Source organism: Myodes glareolus, chromosome 18 (genome assembly GCF_982192425.1).
Source record: "Myodes glareolus chromosome 18, mMyoGla1.1, whole genome shotgun sequence".
Classification (NCBI taxonomy): domain Eukaryota; kingdom Metazoa; phylum Chordata; class Mammalia; order Rodentia; family Cricetidae; genus Myodes; species Myodes glareolus.
Window position 1 is genome coordinate 37,877,219 of NC_142043.1, and position 22,907 is coordinate 37,900,125.

The 22,907-nt window shown below is 42.7% G+C and overlaps 1 protein-coding gene across 3 annotated transcripts in view; it reads left to right on the forward strand.

Moving 5' to 3' along the window:
- Npas2 (neuronal PAS domain protein 2) overlaps nucleotides 1–22,907 on the forward strand; it is a 186,450-nt gene that overhangs the window by 159,579 nt on the left and 3,964 nt on the right. For all 3 annotated transcript variants that reach the window (XM_087898097.1, XM_087898098.1, XM_087898099.1), the window contains 3 exons: nucleotides 5,696–5,893; nucleotides 8,001–8,191; nucleotides 8,837–8,929. In XM_087898097.1, coding sequence (XP_087754223.1) covers nucleotides 5,696–5,893; nucleotides 8,001–8,191; nucleotides 8,837–8,929 — 482 coding nt within the window. The remainder of the gene's footprint in view (nucleotides 1–5,695; nucleotides 5,894–8,000; nucleotides 8,192–8,836; nucleotides 8,930–22,907) is intronic.

The following is a 22,907-nucleotide window of genomic DNA, read 5'->3' on the forward strand; positions in this document are numbered from 1 at the left end:
AACAATGTTTCTATGAACATAGTTATATGAACATAGTACTATGAACATAGTACGATTGAGCATCCTTTGGATATATACCAAAAGTGGGTATTGCTAGGTCTTGAGAAAGGTTGTTGCCTAATTTTCTGAGAAATCATCATACTGATATCCAAAGGGGCTATACCAGCTTGCACTCCCACTAGCAATGCAGGAGTGTTCCCTTTACCCCACAACCTCTCCAGCATAAACTGTCATCAGAGTTTTTGATCTTGGCCATTCTTACAGGTGTAAGATGGAAAGTCAGAGTTCTTTTGATTTGTTTTGATTTGATGGCTAAGGATGTTGAGCATTTAATTAAGTGTCTTTTAGCCATTTTAGATTCCTCTGTTGAGAGTTCTCTGTTTAGGTCTACACTCCATTTTTTATTGGATTATTTGTTCTTTTGATGACCAATTTTGTGAGTTCTTTGTATATTTTGGAGATCAACCCTCTGTCTGATGTGGGTTGTAAGCTGCCATTTTGTCTTGTTGACTTTGTCCTTTGCTTTACAGAAGCTTCTCAGTTTCTGGAAGACCCATTTATTAATTGTTTCTCTCAGTGTCTGTACTACTTGAACAACATGTTCCTTGAATGGTCTTTAAGACATCTATAACATGAGGGGCTGGCTTGTTGGGGTATCTGTCCCACCCGGTACCCCACAACCGGCATGCCCCAAAGAGAAATCACACACAGGACTCCATAAGATTATAAAACTGATTGGCCCATTAGGTCAGGCTACTTATTAGCTCTTATAACACATATTACCCCATTATCCTTATCTACATTAGCCATATGGCTTGGTACCTTTTTCAGCTGTCAGCTCACGTGTTGCTTCTTTGGTAGTCTGGGCAGGAATGGCAGAGGGAGCTTCCTCCTCCCTAGCCTTCTCCTATTCTCATTGCCCTGCCTCTACTTCCTGTCCAGTTGACCCGCCTATACTTCCTGCCTGGCCAATCAGAGTTTTATTAAAATACATGATTGACAGAATACAGACAATTCTCCCACACCAGACATCCTTCAGTCTAGCCAAACAACTAACCAGCTAGCTGTCCAAATATGTGTACCTCACTTGGTGGTATAGTGGGAGAGCGGAAAGCTAAAGAGAACAAGGGTTTTAATCCTAATGGATCATACACAGATGGGCCAGCGTAACATACCAAACTGTTAGCTTCATGACATAGCAGAGACAGTTTGAGCAAAATGTTTTGTTCCCTTATCTGTTTGGCTGTGTCTTTTCCCATCCATACCTTTTTCAGGTCCCTATATGCCCAATCAAAGGAGCAGAGATCTCTCTCTTCTATTTGAAGTGCATGTTCTCATCTTGCATTCATTCAACATTTCCTGCATCTTAAGTACATGCTATGCCTTGACTTCCCTAATCCTTTCGGAGACTACGTGCTGCCACTATCACTGGGCCGGCTAGTTTCCTGTCAGTTTGACCCAAGCTAAAGTCATCTGAATGGAGGGAACTGCCATGGAGAAAATGCCTCCATTAAGATATGGCTGTAGACCAGCCTTTCTTAATTTGTGATTGATCGGGGAGGGTCCAGTCCATCGTAGTTGGAGCCACCCTTGGGCTGATGGTGCTGCATTCTGTAAGAAAGTAGGCTGAGCAAGCCAGCCACAGCACCACTCTATGGCCTCCTGCCTCCTGCCTCGAGGTTCCTGCCCTGTTTGAGTTCCTGTTCTGACTTCCTTCAGTGTCTGACAGAGATGTGGTAGCACAGGCTAAATGAGCCCTGTCCTTCCCAACTTGCTTTTGGTCATGGTGTTTCAGCACAGCAAGGGTAACCCGGACTAACACAGAAATTGGTACCAGGATAGCGGGGTGTTGCTGTGATAGACCTGACCACGTGTTTTTAGGAGTGTGGAAAGACTTTGGAACTTTGAAAAGTGGGTTTAAAAAAATCATTGAGAATGCAAAGCTTGGTGTGCTGTTCTGGAGGAGAGAAGAATATGGAGAGACATGCAGAGGATGGAGACCTGGCCTGTGACGTTTTAGACGGAAGCAGAGACTTTCTACCAGGTCATTTGTGTGAAGACTCTGTGGTATCTGGTCAGTTAGAGCTGAAGAATGGGCTGTGATTAATGAGAGACCAGAACCACCAAAGTGAAACCTTTGCTTTGCTGGGACAATCAGTTCTGGTCAGCTGGAGCTGAGAAGATGGCGATGATTAAGAAGAGATCAGCATCAATGGGGTGAAATCTTCTGGGAAGTGTTTCCTTAGAGGCAGCACATGAAGCTGTGTACCAGGGGCAGCAAAGGTTGTGCCTTGTGCTGCTAGCTGAACTGGTGGTATAAGCGTCCCCCAGATGGCACTGGTTTTGAAGTCATAAAGGAGTCGTGGTGAACAGCTGAGGCTTGGCACATGGGAGGCCAGAAGAGGCCGTTGGTGAAGGTGCAGCCTCAGTAGCAGTTGAAGGCCCAGGACTAAAGGGGTTATTCAGGGAAACTGAGGCTTGCTTTGGGTCATGGTGTTTTATCGCAGCAATAGTAACCCTAACTGGTACAGTGAGTCCTATATGAATGAGGAAACCAACTCACTGAAAAAGTTATGACTATTACCCAAGATCATTCTCAGTGGTAGGACTTTATTTGCAATTGAAGTGGGTCATCTTTAAGGCAAATACAATGCCTGTGTTATATTATAAGGTAAATACAAATCTTGCATTAACTTGACCCTTAGTCAGCAAGCAAACCATTTCCTGTCAAAAGGAATATAGTAATAGGACCTGAGTCTGAGGATCTGCTGAAGCTATGAGATACTGTTCTTCCCATGTGCTCTTCACAAAGCTTAAGCTAAGACGTAGCTGGAACTGTATAAACCACTAATGCTCGAGTGTGTGGGTACTGAATCCGAGGTGATGGGTACCCAGAAATTATTCTTGCTAGGCTTGATGCCACATACTTGCAGTCCCAGCCTTTGGGAGGCAGAAGTAGGCAGATCTCTGTGAGTTCCAGACTAGTCTGGTCTACATAACCATTTCTAGCCTGGTCTACATAACCATGTCTAGGCCAGCTAGGGCAACATAGTAAGACTCTGTCTCAAAGAAAAGGGGTGGGGACTGGAGAGGTGGCTCAGCAGTTGAGAGCACTCGCTGCTCTTCCAGAGGACCCGCGTTCACTTCCCAGCATCTATGTCAGGTAGTGTGGAACTCCAACATCAGGGAGTCGGAAAACTTCTCCCAGCCTCCATGGGCACCTGCATTCACATGCAGACATCTGCAGAGAAGCACATGTACATAATTAAAAATAATAAAATGTTTTTTTAAAAAAAATTCTCTTAGACTCTAAAGTAACCAAGAGCCTTCCATTCACAGCTGCAGGCTCCTGGGTTGGGATGAGCTATGGGTGTAGGTGGAGAGAAAAGGGTGTCTGATCCGAACCTGTCCGCGCAGCCACCTGCTGCCCTCGGGATCCCAGGTTGGTGCTCAGTCTGTGAATGCGATACTGGGAGAGCTGGCCTTTGAGCGCGCCTCCCAGCAGCTGCAGGAGGCAGATTCAGATCCCCCTGCCTCTTCAGATCCCCTGTGGCACTCAGGGAATGTGAGCCTGCTGCTCTGGGATGGATATATGTTTGTGTTGCCCTGGTTCAGAAACTGCAACTCAATCTACTGTATGCTACAAGGAAGAGCATCTCCTCCCCTAAGGATTGCAAAGCTAAGAGCTTGGAATGGGACATGTACAGTAGGAGCCACAACAGAGACTATCAGTGTGCGTTTTCAATGCCCAAAGAAGTATTTTCATGCTTCTGATTATATTATTATTAAGATTATTAAAGTTGTTTCTCCAGCATTTAGACTCAGCTTATAGATGGGATATTTTCCTTGCAACTCTAATTGGGTCTTAAACCATCACTGCTTTCATTTGATGGTTTTTTTTTTCTTTAATCTATGTCCAACTAGTTTACAAACTGAACAATCCACGCTAGCTGCCAGAGCCAATATCAATGCAATATTTCAAATATCCAAAGCTTTCAGACATCCCATGTACTCGATACAGAAAATTTAAAAGCCTAAGGAAAAAGACCTGTTGAATCACCTAAATAGCTGTTAGAAGTGAGTTTCAGTTGCCCTTCTGTGTCCGCAGAAATCCCCAGAGATACTAAAATCCACGGGAACTCAAGACCCTTTGTAACACAGCATGGCATTCCATAAAATAGGCCCACATCCTCCTGTGTTCTTTAAATCAAGAGCGTCCCACCCACAGCTGTGAACCCTCAAAGTCAACACAAAGTCGTAAACTTACTTAAAACATTTTAAATTGTTTTTTTGTGACATGACTGAGTGGTTCTTAAACTCTGTCGATGGCAACATTCTGTGCCCCGGCACACAAAATAACAGGGCACTCATTAGACGCCTTTATGTGGCCAAAGACGATTTGGTTTTGCCCAGTGCGATCCAGACGGGCTGAAAGGTTGGACACCCCTGCTTTGACTCATCCTTAGATGGGCGTATACCTCCAACAGCCTCAGTGCTCCGAAAGTGCTTGTTGTAAAGCGTTGTTTAGGAAAGGACACACAAAGCCATGTGCAGTTGCGTCAGTACACAGGCCACCCTTCCCTGAGCAGGTTTGACCTCAGGCTGGATGAGTCTGGAGATGGGAAGCTCACAGATAATGTGGATCGACTGTGTGCCGCACAAACTGCACTAATTGGAATCCTCATGAGTACTGATGCGTTTTCTTAAACTAATAATGTATCACAGCCTTAAGTGGCTAAGGCAGCTTATGTCGCAAAGCATGATTACAAAACAAGTGTAACTTTAAAGCATGTGGACCTGGTGACAACCTCTGCTCCTATTGTCCTGCCTGGAAGGCTGAGTAACCTGCTCTCTGAAGGCAGGGCTGCTCCCTCTCCTTTCAGGCCTGGATTGAAAGTTCCCAAGAGCACTACAGGTGCACACCCTGGTCACTGGGCAGAGATTTAAGGTTGGGCATAAGACCCAGCCCTACTCTGAGTATAACATGGCCCATACCATGCCCTCTCCCACTGTTAGTATATGGACCATTCTCTTCCTACGATACCGTTCCCTTCTAATGTGACACAGATACGCCAGCTTGGCCCTCAGAAGTATATTGGCTTGTGCATAGAAAACCTAGATGTGGGGGCTGGAGAGATGGCTTTGTGGTTAAGAGCACTGACTGTTCTTCCAGAGGTCCTGAGTTCAAGAACCAGAAATCCCATGATGGCTCACAACCATCTGTAGTGAGATATGGTGCCCTCTTCTGGTCTGCAGGGACACATGCAGGCAGAACACCGTACACATTAATAAATAAATCTTTAGGAAAGAAAGGAAAGGAGAGAGAGAGGGAGAGAGAGAAGAGAAAGAGAGAGAGAGAAGAAAGAAAGGAAGAAAAGAAAGAAAGAAAGAAAGAGAGAGAGAACCTAGATGCAGACCTCTTTGGCTCTATCACATCACACTTAACTGTGACCCTCGGGAGGGCAGGCAGGGACTCTCTCTCTCTGACCCAGACAACCTCTATCTAGTGTGCTGGCCCATGCCGGCAGCATCACAGACACAAGCTGTCTGCTGCTGAGCCAGGGAATCATTTTTAGGCGTGTCAAGGATTCCAGGTCTTTTTCCCTCTTCCCTGGGACAAGGAAGACAATGAAGGTGGACATGTGTGAAGCCCACGTGGCCCCGACTTCACAGGCATTTCCTCTTCTCTTCCCAGATGTTTCTGCAGCAGCCAGCTGTGTCCTTGAACTTCAGCAGTGCCCAGCGACCCGCAAGCCAGCAGCAGCTGCAGCAACGGCCTGCCGCAGCCGCTCAGCCCCAGCTCGTGGTGGACACGCCGCTGCCAGGGCAGATCACGTCGGCCCAAGTCACAAGCCAGCACCTGCTCCGAGAATCGAATGTGATATCCTCCCAGGTACTGTTCCCTCCTGCACATCCTGTCTGCATCCCTAGGGTACACTGGTGCAACTAAGATGCACTTGATTTCTGCTGCTGTGAAATTCTGGAAAACTATACACCTTTGTCTGGACTAGGGAAAGAGTATGCTTATATGTTTTTATTTAATTATTATTACAAAGCCATTTCGAGGGTCCGAGCTATATTGTTGTTCTTTCTGTACTGTGCACCTGGGCTTTATGCCCCTTACCTACTGTGCTCTCTCATCACTGCTGTGTAAATAGCTATCTATGTTCACTGTCCCTTGCCCCCAGACCACCTACAAACCCTTTTTTGGTAGCCATTGCCACACAGTACAAACCACCAGTGACCTCACAATTTGACCAGGTCACTATGGTAAGTGACACTCGTATGAAGCGGAGTGATGGCCTGAGTCCCTAGTTCCGAGAAATCACAGCATAGTTGGCAGCTCGCTGCCTCTCCTGGCGCCTCCACAGCCACACAATAGACTCCAGTGCCTATCTGTTCCCTAGGGAGCAGCAATAAAAGAAGGGTGTTGTAGACCTCAAGGTGTTCCTCATCCAGTAGAGAATCTGGAAACTGGGCCAGGGGACAGTGCGGGACAGATAAGTTAAAGCCATCCCTCCAGATCCATAGTGGATGGTATGAAACTACTCATGGATGCCAAAACTTGAGGAGACTCAAGTCCCTCATACTGAATGATAGAGTGTTTACACACAAGATATGCATGCATTTTTATATATATTTTATTTACTTATTTATTGATTCTGGGGCTCAGACTCAGGTCTTCTTAGATACCGTGGAAACACTAGACCAGTGTGCTGCATTCCAGACTCCTTCATGTTTTAACTCATCTCAGATGTTAGTTTGTTTAATTCTATGTCCATGGGTGTTCTGTCTGCATGTATGTCTGTGCTCTACATGCTTGGTGCCCACAGAAGCCACAAGAAGGGATCAAATCCCCTGGACATGGATTTGCACCTGGTTGTGAGCTACCATGTGAATGCTGGGAAATGAACCTGGGTTCTCTGGAAGAACAGGCCGTGCCCTTAGCTACCGAACAATTGTTCCAGTCCCATAGATGACTTATAATGACCAATGCAACACCAGAGCTATAGGAATAATTGTTATCTAGGGATGATGGGGACAGCTGTGCATGGTCAGTACAGATGTGATGTTTTCCAAGTACTTTTATCAGGGATTGGAATCAAATCTACACACAGAAGGGAGCTTAGTTAATCCTTAAACAAATTAAGAGTTGTGCCTAAAAGCACAGCCTTTTAATTTGAAAAAGTCATCAAAGCAAAACACAAAACTAGTAGGTGAGAATGACCAAGGGGGTTTTGGAAAAGCGAAGACTGAGGAAAAGTTTACACAGATCCTAGAAGATTAGTGTTAAAACTAAAATCTAAAGCATTAATTAAGATGTCACCGTAGGAAAGGTCAGTCAGTGTCACAAAAAAGAAAAATCAGGGTAAGGCCACCCCCTTGTTCACTTATTATTTGAGGCAGTAGATGTTTATTGAAGCTCACTGCACGGCCTGCACTGAGAGAACCATGAATGACAAAGAAAACCCTCAGTTCCAATGGGCAGAACAGCAATGGGTACACAGCACGGTGTGTCAGAGGGTGGCATGGGGATGCCAGGCAGGAGACGGGTTGTAGATTTACACAGATAGTCAGAAGAGGCCCCCCTGGGAGGACTGTGTCAGCAAAGCCGGTGCGGGGTGGTGAGAGTCAGCTGTATCAGCATCCAGCAGAAGAACATTTTGTCAAGATGGATCAGCCTGTGCAAAGGCCCTGGGGCAGGCATAGGACCAGTGAGGTAGACAAACAGCAAAATTATGGAAGCAAAATTTGTAAGGAAAAAGAAAACGCGCAGTTCAATGGTTCAGTTCTGCTGAGAGCCTGGAACACGAGATGAGACTTTCAGAATCTTCAAGGTGCTTACAATCCAGTGGGGAAGATACTCAAAATAAAAGCCGTTTGCTGCACTGTTGGTAGGCCCTACCTTAGAGGCAAGGCAAGACAGGAGTTCTGTGAGCTTTCCTAGAGAGATAGTCTGGGCGAGTCTGAACTTTCCCTCTTGTTAACCGATGCTCCAGGGTCCAAAGGCAATGAGAAGCTCACAGCTGCTGCCCGCCAGCAGCCGGTCAGTGAGCAGCCTGCCATCCCAATTCAGCAGCGCGGCTGCCGTGCTTCCGCCTGGCCTGAGCCTCACCACGGCTGCTCCCACCTCTCAGGATGCCAGCCAGTGCCAGCCCAGCCCTGACTTCGGCCACGATCGGCAGCTCAGGTACTAAACCACCCTGTTGAGAGGACAGGAAACTTCTAAGGCTTCCCCAGTTGGTCTCAGTTAAGGTGACAGCAGGGACAATCTTAGGGTCCTGAAGGTCAGGGACAATGACCTGTTGTGTGGCTCATAGTACTGCCACCTGGGGCCACAGTTTGGGTACTGTTCTAGTTCATTTCTGTTTCTGTAATTTAAAAAACAAAGAAACAAACAAAAACCACTCTACCATAAAGGAACTTGGGTGAGAAAGGAGTTTTCTTTCGGCTTACAATTCCAGGTTACAGTCCACTACTGTGGGAAAGTTAAGACAGGAACTTGAAACACCAAGTCCCATCGCATCATCCCCGGTCAAAAGCAGAGAGAAATGAATGCATACGCGCTCACTGGCTTGCTGGTGCTCAACTTGACCACTCTGCTCTTACACATTTCAAGAGCCCTGTCTAGAGAATGGTGCTGCCCACAGTGAGCTGGCCACAGCAATTAATTTAAGACGCTCTCTCTCAAGACATGCTCACAGGCCAACACAGTATAAACAATCCCTCTAGACTCTCTTCCCAGGTGACTCTAGATTGTATCAAGGTGACAGTTGGAAAACCGGCCATCCCAAGTGCTGACTATACTGCCCAATTTCTCTTTCTCCTTTGAAAGGCTGCTGCTGAGCCAGCCCATCCAGCCTATGATGCCCGGGTCCTGTGATGCCAGGCAGCCCTCAGAAGTCAGCAGGACTGGACGGCAAGTCAAGTAGGTTGGAATGGGACAGACACCTATGTGGCATGGTCCCAGTCGTGCCTTTTATTTTCCTTAAAACGACGCTCCAGGACATGATATTCCTGGCAGTGGTACACAAGGCTTTCCTAGGCCTGGTCAGGTGCACTGTGGATGTCCTATAATATGTGCTCGTAGCCTTCAGGGACTTTTCCCCAGAGCTTTCCTTCCACAACGCTCACGTAAACAGATAAAACCTGGTACCCAGTCTCATGCTCCAAACGGAAACTGAAGGAAATAATGGCATCTCATAGGTTACAGCTATCTTTGGACTTTAAAGAAAAAAAGATACAGATCTCACAGCCTTCATCCTAGTTGACATCCTGAATGAACAACAGCCCTATCCCCTTCCTAAGGCTTCTCTCCAACTTCCATGGGTGCTTTACAACCACACTAAGCTTCCTTGCCTCATGCTTCTGGCACTGGTACCCAGGACTAGGAGATGCTACACAGAGGAGCTCCCTTACCCTTTCGGAGATACAGCCTCCCTTCCATCTCAGGGCATCGTCTATTATTCTAGCCAAATGTCACAGGCAGGGTGACATCTATGAGAGTTTTATATGCCTCCTGATTCTAGATAACGGAAGTCCAGGCAGGTTGACACTTGTTCAGCATCTGGTGAGGAACTTCTTGCAACATTGTTACCCGGGAGAAGAGCATTCTCTGGAGAGACAGTCAGTGTGCCAGTTGAGTTCTCTTGTTCTTCTTATAAAGCCACTAATGTCATCATGGGGGCACCACCCTAATGACCTCATCCAGCCTTGATTACTTCCAAGGGCCCCACCTAAAATGACCGTAAACACAGAGTTTAGGAATCGGGTTTCCTTCCAACACATGGGCTTTGGGGAACACACTCGGGCCAGAGCAGCCCCCTTTCCACTTATCACTGCTGAGGAGCAGATTTGCTCAGCTGTTGAATTAGCAGTGACCAGGGTTGCCGGAGACAGAGGACGAATCATTCACATGGTACTGGCAAACAGGCTTTAAAAAAAAATCGCCTCTAGGTTTTGATTTCCCTTCTCTTTCATGACAGGATTCTCCCACCTTGGCCTGAGAATGCTGGGGTTACAGGTGTGTTCCTCCATGCCCAGCCTTTAGACGGGAGGCTGTCACGTGACCCTTATTTGTATAAACACTGTTTGAATTTGAGTTCAAAGTTTATCAGGACAGTGTTAGCTATTGAAGCCTGGTGTGCAAAGCCTCTCAAGTGGCCCCCAGGACTGTCCCTAAGATTTCCTTCTCTGCCTTCTGCAACCCATAATAGTAAAACTGAGCAGCTCTGGAGCTCGGGGGGTGTTGGGCTATTCCCTTTTATCCTAGGGATTAAGGATGCTTTCAATTCCTTCCATCAGTGGAGATCCTGAGCTTCACAAGGATGTAACTGGAAGGCCACACATCTCCTATGTGACTCCAGAGCACAAAGTCCCTCGGCTTTGAATCTTCAAGATGGCCTTGTCGGCCCTGTCTGGGATCTCCCTTCAGCATCTGAATAGCTTTCTGTGTCATCTGTGCCCCTTACTACTTGACCTCCCTCCCTCTGCCGGTGGAATCGGAGCAGGCAAGGGCAAACACCCTGTGGGAAGCCATCTTTAAAACTCACGGCTTCTGGTCTCAATTAGGCAGGCGGGTTTGGATTTTGGTTTTCTGTTGTTTGTTCTTCCGAAATGTTCCAAGTAAGTGGAAAGAAAGACGCTTGGTACCTCACTCTCCAGAGAGGCTCAATTCTGCTGTGAACGAGGCAAACCCGAGTGTTTTCCCAGCTGTAACTGCCATTTTCGGTCAAACCAATCATTCCTACCCAACTGTCTCTTCCAGACATGACCTAACAGTTTTGTTCTCCAGGAGGTGTCCAGCTCTGTCTCCCATAATCACACAGAAATCTCTGCAGGGGAAGTCTGGGAGTTCCAAAGCCTGTAACAGATGACCTCATGCAGAGAAATGACTTCTTCAAAAATCAAACACAGAGGGGAATTCCCTGTATTGTCTTCAAACATCATCCTGTTCTTCTAGACCTTCCCAAAAATGAAGACCACTCATGGGTCTTCATTAATGGACCATATCACCAACATCTTTTTATGTTGTTATTGTTAGTGTGATAAAGTGCACATAATGGAACATTTGCCATTGACACGTATTAAAGCATCTGCCATCGTAACAATTAAAGTATATAGTTCAATGGTATCGAGTCTGCACTTTGCACAGTCATTCCCCACCATCCGTTGCCAGAACTTTTCCTCTCCCTCGATGGAATCTCTGTGTAATAGCTCCCTCCAGTCCCTCCCACCGCAACCCCTGGCAATCACCATCCTTTTCTCTGCCTTTCTGGGGTTTTGACGATTTGGGGACATTTGCCCTTTGGTAACAGACAGTTTTCACTTTGCATAATGTTCTCAGGTTTCCGTCCTGTCCCAGCCTGTGTCGGTACTAAGGTGTTGTGTTCCCTTGTATGGACATACTCACCAGGCAGTGGACATGGCACCATTCTGCCTTCTGGCTACTGTCGTGAATGATATTTTTATGGGTACACAAATGTCTATTTAAGTGTGTACATTTACTTCCTTTGAATATGTCACCAGAAACAGACTTTTCTGGATAATATGATAATTCTATTTTTATTTTTCTTGACTTTTAGTTAACAAATGAATTAATGGAATTTGTTATGAAATTTTCTGACATATGTGTGCTCTTATTAATCCCCCCATTTCTCTTGTCTGTCCTCCAATCCCACCCTCTTGCTGGCTCCTGTCCTCCCCCACAAGTAGTTTCTGTATAGAAGTTTTTGTTTTTTTTTTATGATTATGCAATCTTATTTGCCAATTCTTGGAATTATTTCCTGTGGACCTATGGTCCTTTTAAGAATGTCCTTGCTTATTCCTGTCTCTAGAAATGTTTTCCTTTAGCAGCCAGAGTCCCGGTGCTACTAATTGTGGTCTTTGATCAATTTTGAATTGATTTTGCTTAAGGTGAAGGATATGGATCCGGTTTCTTCTCCTACTTGTGAGAAATCTAGTTTTGCCAGAGTTGTTTTTTGAAAATGCTGTCTTTTGTGCAGTTTGTGATGCCTCCAAGATGGCTCTTTCTGAAACAGACTGCTTTGACTATTTGGGGTCTTTTGTATTTCATTTTCATTTTTTGACTTTTTTTCTATTTCTATTTTTCTGTGAAGGGTAACACTGTAATTTTCATGGTGACTGTGTTGAAACCATAGATCTGTTTTTGTAATAGAGCCATTTTACAGTATTACCTTTCCAATGTCCCCATGAGTGTGGGAGGTTTTTCTAACTTCTAGCGCCTGTTCAACTTCTTTTTTCAGTGTCTTAAAGTTTCCACTGTAGGTGTCTCTCATTCCTTTGGTTAGGTTTATTATCAGTCATTTTCAATGATTTAAGATTGGTTTATCTAGGCATTTTAAAGCTATTACAAATGAGATTATTTTCTGATTTCTTTTTTGGCAAATGCATTATTGATATATAGAAAATTTGCTCAATTTTGTAAGTTAATTTTGTGTCTACTACTTTACTGAAACTATTTCTCATGTTTAAGAGTTTTCTGGAAGAATCTTTAGTCTCTAAATATATGGCCATGTGATCTGCACGTAGGGACAGTTTGACTTCATCTTTTCCTATTTGTGTCCCTTTTATTTCTTTTTTATCTTATTTCTCTAGTGGGACTTCAAACATGTGATTTAATAAGAGAGGTGTAAATGGCAACTCTTGTCTCTTTCCTGGTTGAGGGGAGGGGTCTTTTCCATTCTTCCCCATATAGCAAAATATTGGCGGCAGGCTTTCCATGTAGACCATTTATGAAATTGTGCTATAAGCCTTCAATTTCTAATTTCTTCATGAAGAACTATTTCATTCATGAGGGAATACCGAGCATTCTCAAAGGTCTTTGCTGTATCTATTATAAAGATCCTGTGATTTTTGTCCTCAAGTACACCTGTGCTCTGCATTGCATTTATTGATTTGCATATGTCGAACACTCTTGGTCACGGTATAAGATCTTCTTAATGTGTCCTAAAGATCACAAGATTTTATTGAGACTATATGATCTGTATTCAGCAGGGCAATTGACCTTTAGTTCTGTCTCTGTCTCTCTTTCCCTTTTTCTCTGTCTCTCTCTGTCTCTGTCTCTCTATCTCTCTATCTCTCTCTCCCTGTGTGTGTGTGTGTTGTTGTTGTTGTTGTTGTTGTTGTTATCTGGTTTTAGTATCAGGTAGTACTGGCTTCATAGAATGAATTTGGTAATGTTCCTTCTCTTCATATTTTTTTTTAGTTTTGTTTTATGTTCTTCTTCTTTATTGATTTGGTTGAGCTATACATTTTTCTCTGTTCCCCTCCTTTCCTCTCCCCTCCCCTTCAGCCCTCTTTCATGGTCCCCATGCTCCCAATTTACTCAGGAGATCTTGTCTTTTTCTACTTCCCATGTAGATTAGGTCCATGTATGTCTCTCTTAGGATATTCTTTGTTGTCTAGGTTCTCTGGGATTGTAAATTGTGGGCTGGTTTTCTTTGCTTTATGTTTAAAAACCACTTATGAGTGAGTACGTATGATGTTTGTCTTTCTGGGTCTGGGTTAACTCAGTCAATATGATGTTTTCTAGATCCATCCATTTGCCCGCAAATTATAAGATGTCCTTATTTTTTTCTGCTGTGTAGTACTCCATTGTATAAATGTACCACATTTTCCTTATCCGTTCTTTAGTTGAGGGGCATTTAGGTTGTTTCCAGGTTCTGACTATGACAAACAGTGTTGCTATGAACATAGTTGAGCACATGTCTTTCTAGTATGATTGAGCATCCTTTGGATATATACCTAAAAGTGGTATTACTGGGTCTTGAGGAAGGTTGTTACCTAATTTTCTGAGAAATCGCCATACTAATATCCAAAGGGGTTGTACCAGCTTGCACTCCCACAAGAAATGCAGGAGTGTTCCCTTTTCCCCACAACCTCTCCAGCACAAGTTGTCATCAGTGCTTTTGTTCTTAGCCATTCTTACAGGTGTAAGATGGAATCTCAGAGTTGTTTTGATTTGCATTTCTTTAATGGCTAAGGATGTTCAGCATTTCCTTAAGTGTCTTTCAGCCACTTTAGATTCCTCTGTTGAGAGTTCTCTGTTTAGGTATGTACTCCATTTTTTTTATTGGATTGTGTGATCTTTCGGTGTCCAATTTCTTGAGTTCTTTGTATATTTTGGAGCTCAGACCTCTGTCTGATGTGGAGTTATTGAAGATCATTTCCCGTTCTGTAGGCTGTCGTTTTGTCTTGTTGACCGTGTCTTTTGCTTTACAGAAGCTTTTCCGTTCCAGGAGGTTCATTTATTAATTGTTTCTCTCAGTATCTGTGCTACTGGGGTTATATTTAGGAAGTAGTCTCCTGTGCCAATGTGTTCAAGTGTACTTCCCACTTTCTCTTTTATGAGGTTCAGTGTGGCTGGCTTTATGCTGAAGTCTTTGATTCATTTGGACTTGGGTTTTGTGCATGGCAATAGATATGGATCTATTTTCATTTCTCTACACATTGATATATCCAGTTATGTCAGCACCATTTGTTAAATATGCTTTTTTTCATTTGATATTTTTTTACTTCTTTGTCAAAAATCAGGTGTTTGTAGGTATGTGGATTAACCAAAAGGCAGAGAGAGAATATCCAAATTAACAAAATCAGAAATGAAATGGGGGACATAACAACAGACACGGAGGAAATCCAGAAAAATCATCATGTCATATTTTGAAAATTTGTACTCCACAAAATTGGAAAATTTAAAAGAAATGGACAACTTTCTGGATAAATGTCAATTACAAAAATTAAATCAAGACCAGATAAGCAAATTAAACAGGCCTATAACTGCTAAAGAAATAGAAACAGTCATCAAAAGTCTCCCAACCAAAAAAAGCCCAGAACCAGATGGTTTCAGCTCAGAATTCTACAAGATTTTCAAGAACTAATACTAATAATCCTCAAACTGTTCCACACAATAGAAACAGAAGGAACATTGTCAAATTCTTTTTATGAGGCTACAATTACCTAAGAAGTAAAGACATTACAAGAAAGATAATTACAGACCAGTCTTACTCATGAACATTGACACAAAAATACTAAATAAAATACAGGCAAATCAAATCCAAGAACACATCAGAACCATCATCCACCATGATCAAGTTGGCTTCATCTCAGAGATGCAGGGATGATTCAACATACAAAAATCTGTCAATGTAATCCACTATATAAACAAACTGAAAAATAAAAAGCACATGATCATCTCATTAGAGCTGAAAAAGCTTTTGACAAAATACAACACCCCTTCATGATAAAGGTCTTGGAGAGAGCAGGGATACAAGGAACATACCTAATCATAATAAAGGTAATGTACAGCAAGACAACAGCCAACATCAAACTAAGTGGAGAGAAACTCACAGTGATCCCAGTGAAACAAGACAAGGTTGTCCACTCTCTCCATATCTATTCAATATAGTTCTTGAGGTCCTAGCTAGAGAAATAAGACACCAAAAGGAGATCAAGGGGATACAATTGGGAAAAGACGAAGTCAAACTCTCACTATTTGCTGATGAGATGATAGTTTACATAAGTGATCCCGAAAATTCTATCAAGGAACTTCTACAACTCATAAACACTTTCAGTAATGTAGCAGGATACAAGATTAACTTTAAAAAAAATCAGTAGCCCTCCTGCGCACAGATGATAAATGGGCTGAGAAAGAAATCAGAGAAACATCACCCTTTACAATAGCCACAAATAGCATAAAATATCTCGGAGTAACTCTAACGAAACAAGTGGAAGACTTGTATGGCAAGAACTTTAAATCTTTGAAGAAAGAAATTGAAGAAGACACCAGAAAGTGGAAAGATCTCCCATATTCTTTAGTAGGTAGAATTAACATAGTAATTAATGGGAATCTTACCAAAAGCAATCTACAAACTCAATGCAATGCCCATCAAAACCCCTTCATATTTCTATGAAACAGTTTGAAGAACATTGACATCAGCTCTTCTTGAAAGACTTGTAGAAGTCAGCAGCAAATACATCTGGTTCTGGGATTTTCTTTGTTAATATGCTTTTAATTCCTGTTTCGTTCTTGTTGACTTCTGTGGATCTGTCTATCTTGTTTGTATATGCTTGATTTAGTTGGGTAGGTCGTATGCTTGAAGGAATCTATCCATTTTCTCTAGATTTTTCCAGGGTTCTTTGTCTGTACTATAAGCCTTCCAAGTATTTCCTATGATCCTCTGGATTTAATTGAAACTGATTTTAACATCTCTTTTTCATCCTTAACTACATTAATTTGGGTTCTCTCTCTCTTTCTCTCTTTCATCAGTCTTGCTTATCATTTTATTTGATTAATTCTATATTCTTTTAGCTTCCATTTCATAAAGTTCTGTCCTAATCTTGATTACCTATTGCCACCTACTGCTTTGGGATTTGGCTTATTCTTGTTTTTCTAAGACATTGACCAATGTATTTGAAATCTCTGGATTTTTAATGTCGTCCCTCATAGCTATGAACTCTCCCTTTAGAATGACTTTACCTGTATTCCAAAGATTGACAAGTTGTATTTTTATCTTCATTTGATCCTAGAATTTTTCACTCTCCTTTCTTCATCAACCCAGCGATCATTATGAATGTTTTATTCAGTCTCCAAGTATCTGTAATTCCTAAAGATTCTATTGTTACTGATTGCTAGTTTTATTCCATTATGGTCTTTTAAATACAAGAAATTGTTCAAATTATTTTGTATTCCTAAGACTTACTTCATGGCCTAGAATATGTTCTATTTTAAAGAAAGTTCTATAAGCTGTTGAGAAAAATATGAATACCACATATACTGGATAAAATATTCCATAGATATCTACTAAATCCATTTAGTCTATGATATGGTGTTTGGGGCTTTGTGGATTTGCTTCTTTGTTTTGGGCTAGGTCTCACTAGGTAACTCTGGCTGTCCCAGAGCTCCTGGAAATCTACCTGCCTCTGCCTCCCAAGTACTGTGATGATTGCTCCTCCATAACCATCTCAAGACGTGGTTTCTAAGATTTAAAAAAAAAAACAACTGGGTGCTGGAGAGATGGCTCAGAGGTTAAGAGCATTGCCTGCTCTTCCAAAGGTCCTGAGTTCAATTCCCAGCAACCACATGGTGGCTCACAACCATCTGTAATGGGGTCTGGTGCCCTCTTCTGGCCTACAGACATACACACAGACAGAATATTGTATACATAATAAATATATAAATATTTTAAAAAAAACAAAAAACAAAACATATTTATGAGTCTAAGTATTTATCAGTGAGAGTATATACCACCTGTGCACAGTGTTTGCAGAACCCAGAAGAAGGCACCAGATTCCCTGGAACTGAAGTTGCAGACAGTTGTGAGGTACTTATGGGAGCTGGGAATGTAACTACAGTCCTCTGGAATAGCAACAAGTGCTGTTAACTGCTGGTCTATCTCTCCAGTCTGTGTGGTGTCATTTCATTGTAGAGATTCTTCATTGGTTTGTAGTTTAAATGACCTTTCTGAAGAGAAAAGTGAAATATTGAAGTCACCCACTATTACAGCATGAGAACATACCCAATGACCTTTAATGTCCACTAATGTTTGTTTTATGAAATTGGGAGTCCCAACATTTGATGAATATATTTATGATGACTGTATCTTCTTAATATATTGTTTTCTTTGTTAATATATAGTGGTCTTTTTATTTCTTCGAATTTTGGGTTGACGACTATCCACTAGCAGAATAGCAACAGCCGCTTCTTTCCCACTTTTACACACTCACTAGATTCGTTACCATCCTTCCACACTCAGTCTGTGCACATGTTGGCTAGGAAGATGTATTTCTTGGGAGCAACACCAAGCTGGATCTTAACAGCAAGCTGTTTTCTTAACCCAGCCAGCAAATCTATATCTATTTGTGGTGAGTTGAGGTTATTTACATTTGGTTACAGTTGAGAGATAGTTACTAATTCCTGGAGTTTTGTTGATTGTTTCTGTTTGGTTGGATTGCTTATTTTTTTCCTTTAGAATTAAGTTTTGCTGATTTGCTTTGTTGAACATGATGGCATTCTTAACATTTCTTTATTCATCTGCTCTTCTCATAAAATGTATTCTTTCATTTGCTGTTGTGATTAAGACTTTCTTCCTCCCGAGCACACAGTGTTCATTTAGTGTCTTTTGTAGTTAGTGGCCGGGAGTTTTGATGGATAGCTTTGATTATCTACTTGATGCAACCTAGAATAACTTCAGTAAATTATCTCAATGAGGAATTGTCGACTTTGGGTTGGCTTGTGGCCATGTCTGTAGAAGAATGTTTTAATTAAATTAATTGATGCAAAAAGCCCCAGCCCACTATAGGTCTTCTTAAGATGGGAATCCTGAACTGTGTGAGAGTGGAAACGTCCAGTTAGGCACAGAGAGCACACAACTAAACACACACGCATTTAGTTCCTTGTGCTCTTGACTGTGGATGGGATGTGACCAGCTGCTCCGAGTCACTGTGACCTCCCTTGTGTGATGGACTGTAACCTGAGATTGTCAACTAAACACATCCTTTCTCCTCTTTGTTGCTTTGGTTCAGGTTGTTTTAACACAACAACAGAATCCAAAATCAGTCCAATGGTCATGAATTTCCTTTGTTTGTGACTATCTTGAAATGACCTTAATTATTCATCAATGCAAAATTTAGGATTGTTGGTTGAAAGTTATTTAGTTTCAGGACTTGAAATAGATTGTCCTAAGCTTTCCTGGCACTGAAGGTCCTGATGGGAGGTTAGATATTCTGATGCAAGTTGGCACTTTTCCCTTTCAACTTTTAATATGGCTTCTTTGTTTTTTACGTTAACAACTTGACTACATTATCTTGCAGAAAGATTCTTCCCTACTTATTTCTATTTGTGCTTCCTGGTGGCCCTCATGTTCTCCATATTTAGGAACTTTTCCACTATAATCTCATGAACTAGATTCTCCGTGTCTGTGATTTTTGTCTCGGTCTCCTGCCCTGGGTTCATGGACCCAGTCTTATCATCACTTCCCAGAGCTCTGGGCATCGTGGCCACACTTGTTCTGTTTTATTTTTCTTTACTGAAGTTTGAATCCGTATTTTCCCAACCGTGTCCTCCACCCCTGACTGTGCTTCTTCCCCTTGGTCCAGCACCTTGGCTACACGTCTCTCCACACTTCTCCTTCGATTTATACATTTCTAGCTTTCTTCAAAATCTCAATTTCCTTGTTAAGTTGCTTTTTCCACACAGCTGAGTTAATCGTCTGCTTTACTGACTCTTCTGTGTGGCTGGTTTTCCTCCCCAGATCCTAAATTGAATTAATCTGTTTGTTTGTATTTTCTTTGGGATTTTTTTTATTTATTTATTTCATTTTTTGCTGGGCAACTTCTGATCACTTCATTTAGCATTTCACTTGTTTCCCTAGCTTTCAATTCAGGAGGCTGTGTCTTTGCATCTTCCGAACTTTCTAAGCAGTGATGAGGCCGCTGGAAGGACGGAGCGGCTGCTGCCGTGTGCAGGAGTCTGCTCCTTTCTCTTGCTGCTGCTCTGTGAACTTGCATCTTTAGGATTAGGGATCGCTTCTGGCTTTATTTAAAGGGCTTCCTACCATGCAGCAGTCTGCTCTTTTTTAAACTATTTTTATTCTTTTTCAACTTTATGTGAACGAGTGTTTTGCCTGCATAGATATCTATGCACCATGTTTATGCCTGGTACCTGGGGAAGCCAGAAGGGTGAATCAGGTCCCCTGGGTCTGGAGTTGCAGATGGTTGTGAGGCACCATGTGAGTATTGAGAATTGAACCCGGGTCCTTTGGAAGAGCAGGCAGTGCTCTTAATCACTGACCCATCTCTCCAGTCTCCCTACAGTTTTTTTAAACACTTATTGTTTAGTATGTGTGTGTGTGTGTGTGTGTGTGTGTGTATACACGTGTGTGAGCAGGTAGCTATGGAGACCAGAAGAGGTGTCACTTTCCTTGTAGCCAGAGTTTCAGAAAGTTAAACTCCCAGATGCGGGTGTTGGGAACTGAACTTGGATCCTCTAGAAAAAGCAGCAAGCTTTCTTAACCACTGTCTCAACTCTCTGGCCCCAGGAAGTTTACTTCTAAGGATTCAATCCTTTTACTACTTAGAGAGAAAACACTACTGTAATAGCAACATCGACAGATTATAGAAGATATAAAACTACAATTACAACCAGTTAATATCACTAATATATCTCCAAACATCATAAAACAGAAAAAATTACAAAACTATGAGTGTTTTCTGAAGTTAAAAATGACTTAAGGAAATGTGGAAACGGAAAATGAATGTGGTAGAAGGAGACGGGCAGGGAGAAAATGGAGGGCAGTGAGGGCTGAATCAGGAGATCCACCAGAAGAGAAGTGGAGGAAGGTGTTGAGAGGGGGAGGGAGATCACTTTTAAAAATAGAGAAAAATTAATTTTCACCAGTGAGAAAGTTTTACGGCAGAAGTAAATGAATGTAAGAAGGTAACTCAAAGCCTCTAAAACAACAGTAGGATGAAGGGAAAATACTAGAGGTATAGGACAGAGAAAACCACAGAAATGGGGAGAAAGGAAAGAGAAGAAAGGGTGAAGGGAAAGACCTAGCCCAACAATGAAAGGAATGTATTTTTAAAAAATGGTCAGGCCTGGCAGTGGTGATGCATGCCTTTAATCCCAGCACTCGGGAGGCAGAGGCAGGCGGATCTCTGTGAGTTTGAGGCCAGCGTGGTCTACAAGAGCTAGTTCCAGGACAGGCTCCAAAGCTACAGAGAAATCCTGTCTCAAAAAACAATCAAACAAAAACTGGTCAGTTGGTGACACATGCCTTTAATCCCAGCACTTGGGAGGCAGAGACAGGTGAATCGCTGTGAGTTTGAGACCAGCCTGATCTATAGAGGGAGTTCCAGGACAGGCTCCAAAGCTACACAGAAAAACCTTGTCTTGAAAAACAGTCAGAGACAGAGTTAGGTCAATGTATGAAGGGAAATAATAAATAAAAAAAATACTTGGGTGTGGTGGCACATACCTTTAATCCCAGCACTCAGAAGGCTGAGGCAGGTGGATCTCTGTGGTTCCAGATCAGCCAGAGCTACATAGTGAGATCCTTTCTCAAAAATGAGTTAATTGTTTAATTGAAAGCGTAAAAGATTTTTTTAAAGGTAATAAAGCAAAACTGCCACTAAAATTGTAATAAAAACAAAGAAGAGAAATCACAAAAGGCAAAAGAAAAAGGGAAGAAGAAGGGAGGGGAACAGAGGGAGAAAAGGAGAGGGATCACCTGTGAAATGCCTTCTTTCTGGGTCCTCAAAAAATGGAAGCTGCCAATTGTAGGCATGGAGGCAGAGGTGTTAGAAATTGTGGGGTCTTGTCTTTTTCATGGGTTATGGTGTTGTTGAGCTCTGTTGGACAAGTGTCCAGTGTCCACTGAGGCCAACTCACTTAAGTGGTTTCTCTTTAAAATGTGGGGGGAGGGGCCTCTGCTGTCCACACTTAACTTTGTACCCTCCCAAGATTTCCCAGCCTGTACCTCTCTGGGTGGGCTTCTGTTCTAATGGGGAAGAATCTCCCAGGTGCATTAAGAATGAGGAAGCAACCACAACCCTGAGGGCTGTACACATGAAGGACCAGTCTGACCTTTCTAATGGCCTTGTGTACTGGTCATCCAGCAGGAAGGATGTAGCAGTAGATGTCAAATAGTCCAGAGGAAGGAACCTCAGATGCAGCAGATAGGTGTCTCTAGAGACTGGTCCTTCTGGGCTCTGCTCTTCATCCCAGGGTTGTTCTTGGTAGAGAAGGTGTGTTTCTGGCCCTAGAACGCAGGGTTGCTGTACTGGATGCTCTCACTGTCTGAGCTGAGTCTTTGACCACCTGCCCCTTCCAGCTTGTCAGCATCTAGCCTCTCTTGTTCTCTGTAACTGCCTCTGGCCCTAGGATTGTAGGAGATTAAATCAGGCTCCCTGGTTTATAGACTGCCTCATTTGGGGGACCCTCCAGGATTATCTCAGTTTTAAGCACTAAGTTAGTTCCCTCTGAAATGGGACCTGGCCACTGCTCTCTGAGGCATACAGAACAAGATGGAATTCCTCCCCACTGCTGAATTGTCCTTTGGAGGAATCAGGCTCACCCAAACCTGTAACTGGACCTGGGCTTGTGAGAGCTTTGGGTGTGTGCTGCAAGTAGGATTTTAGGGCTGCCTACATTATCAGCTTTTAAATGAGACTTCTGGTCTACCTCAGAGCCACGCGACTGGAGCTGTTGCAACTCAGCGGCGTAGTTCTCAGTGCATCGCCCATCCTCTGTCTCTGTTCCCACGCTTTTCAGCTCCCACTGCTTGTGAATTCCCAAAGTTCTTTCTCTCCTTGGAGCAGACTACATTTTCTTGTTCTGACTCTTCTCCCTGACCAAGTAACATGGAAGCAGCTTTTAATCTGCCATCTTACCTAGAAATCCCATGTTTCAATTTTTGAGGCATCTCCATACTGATTTCCAGAATGCTTGTACCATTTTACGGTCTCACCAACATTACACGAAATGTTTAGTTTTTTCACATTTTTAGTAACAAGGGGTTTTTTTCTGGTGCATGGACATACACATAGATATAATGTCTTCAAGGTTACTCATAGTATATGTCAAAATTTATACACATATATGAATGTATATCTTCATCATAATGGTGTGAGTGGATAAATAGATAGCTCATTTCAGTTTTGACTAGCATCCTCCTATTGACTAGTTACAATGTATAATTTTTCATATGCTTATTGGCCTTTGTATCCTTTCATTGGATGGAAAGGACCGTTAAAGCCATTTGTCCATTACTTTGTTTGGGCTCTTTGGGTATTATTAGAATGTTGTTGGTATAGCTGTAGGCATTTTTTATATATTCTGAATATCCCTTATCAGATGTATGATGGAGAGAGATTTTTCTCCTATGCCT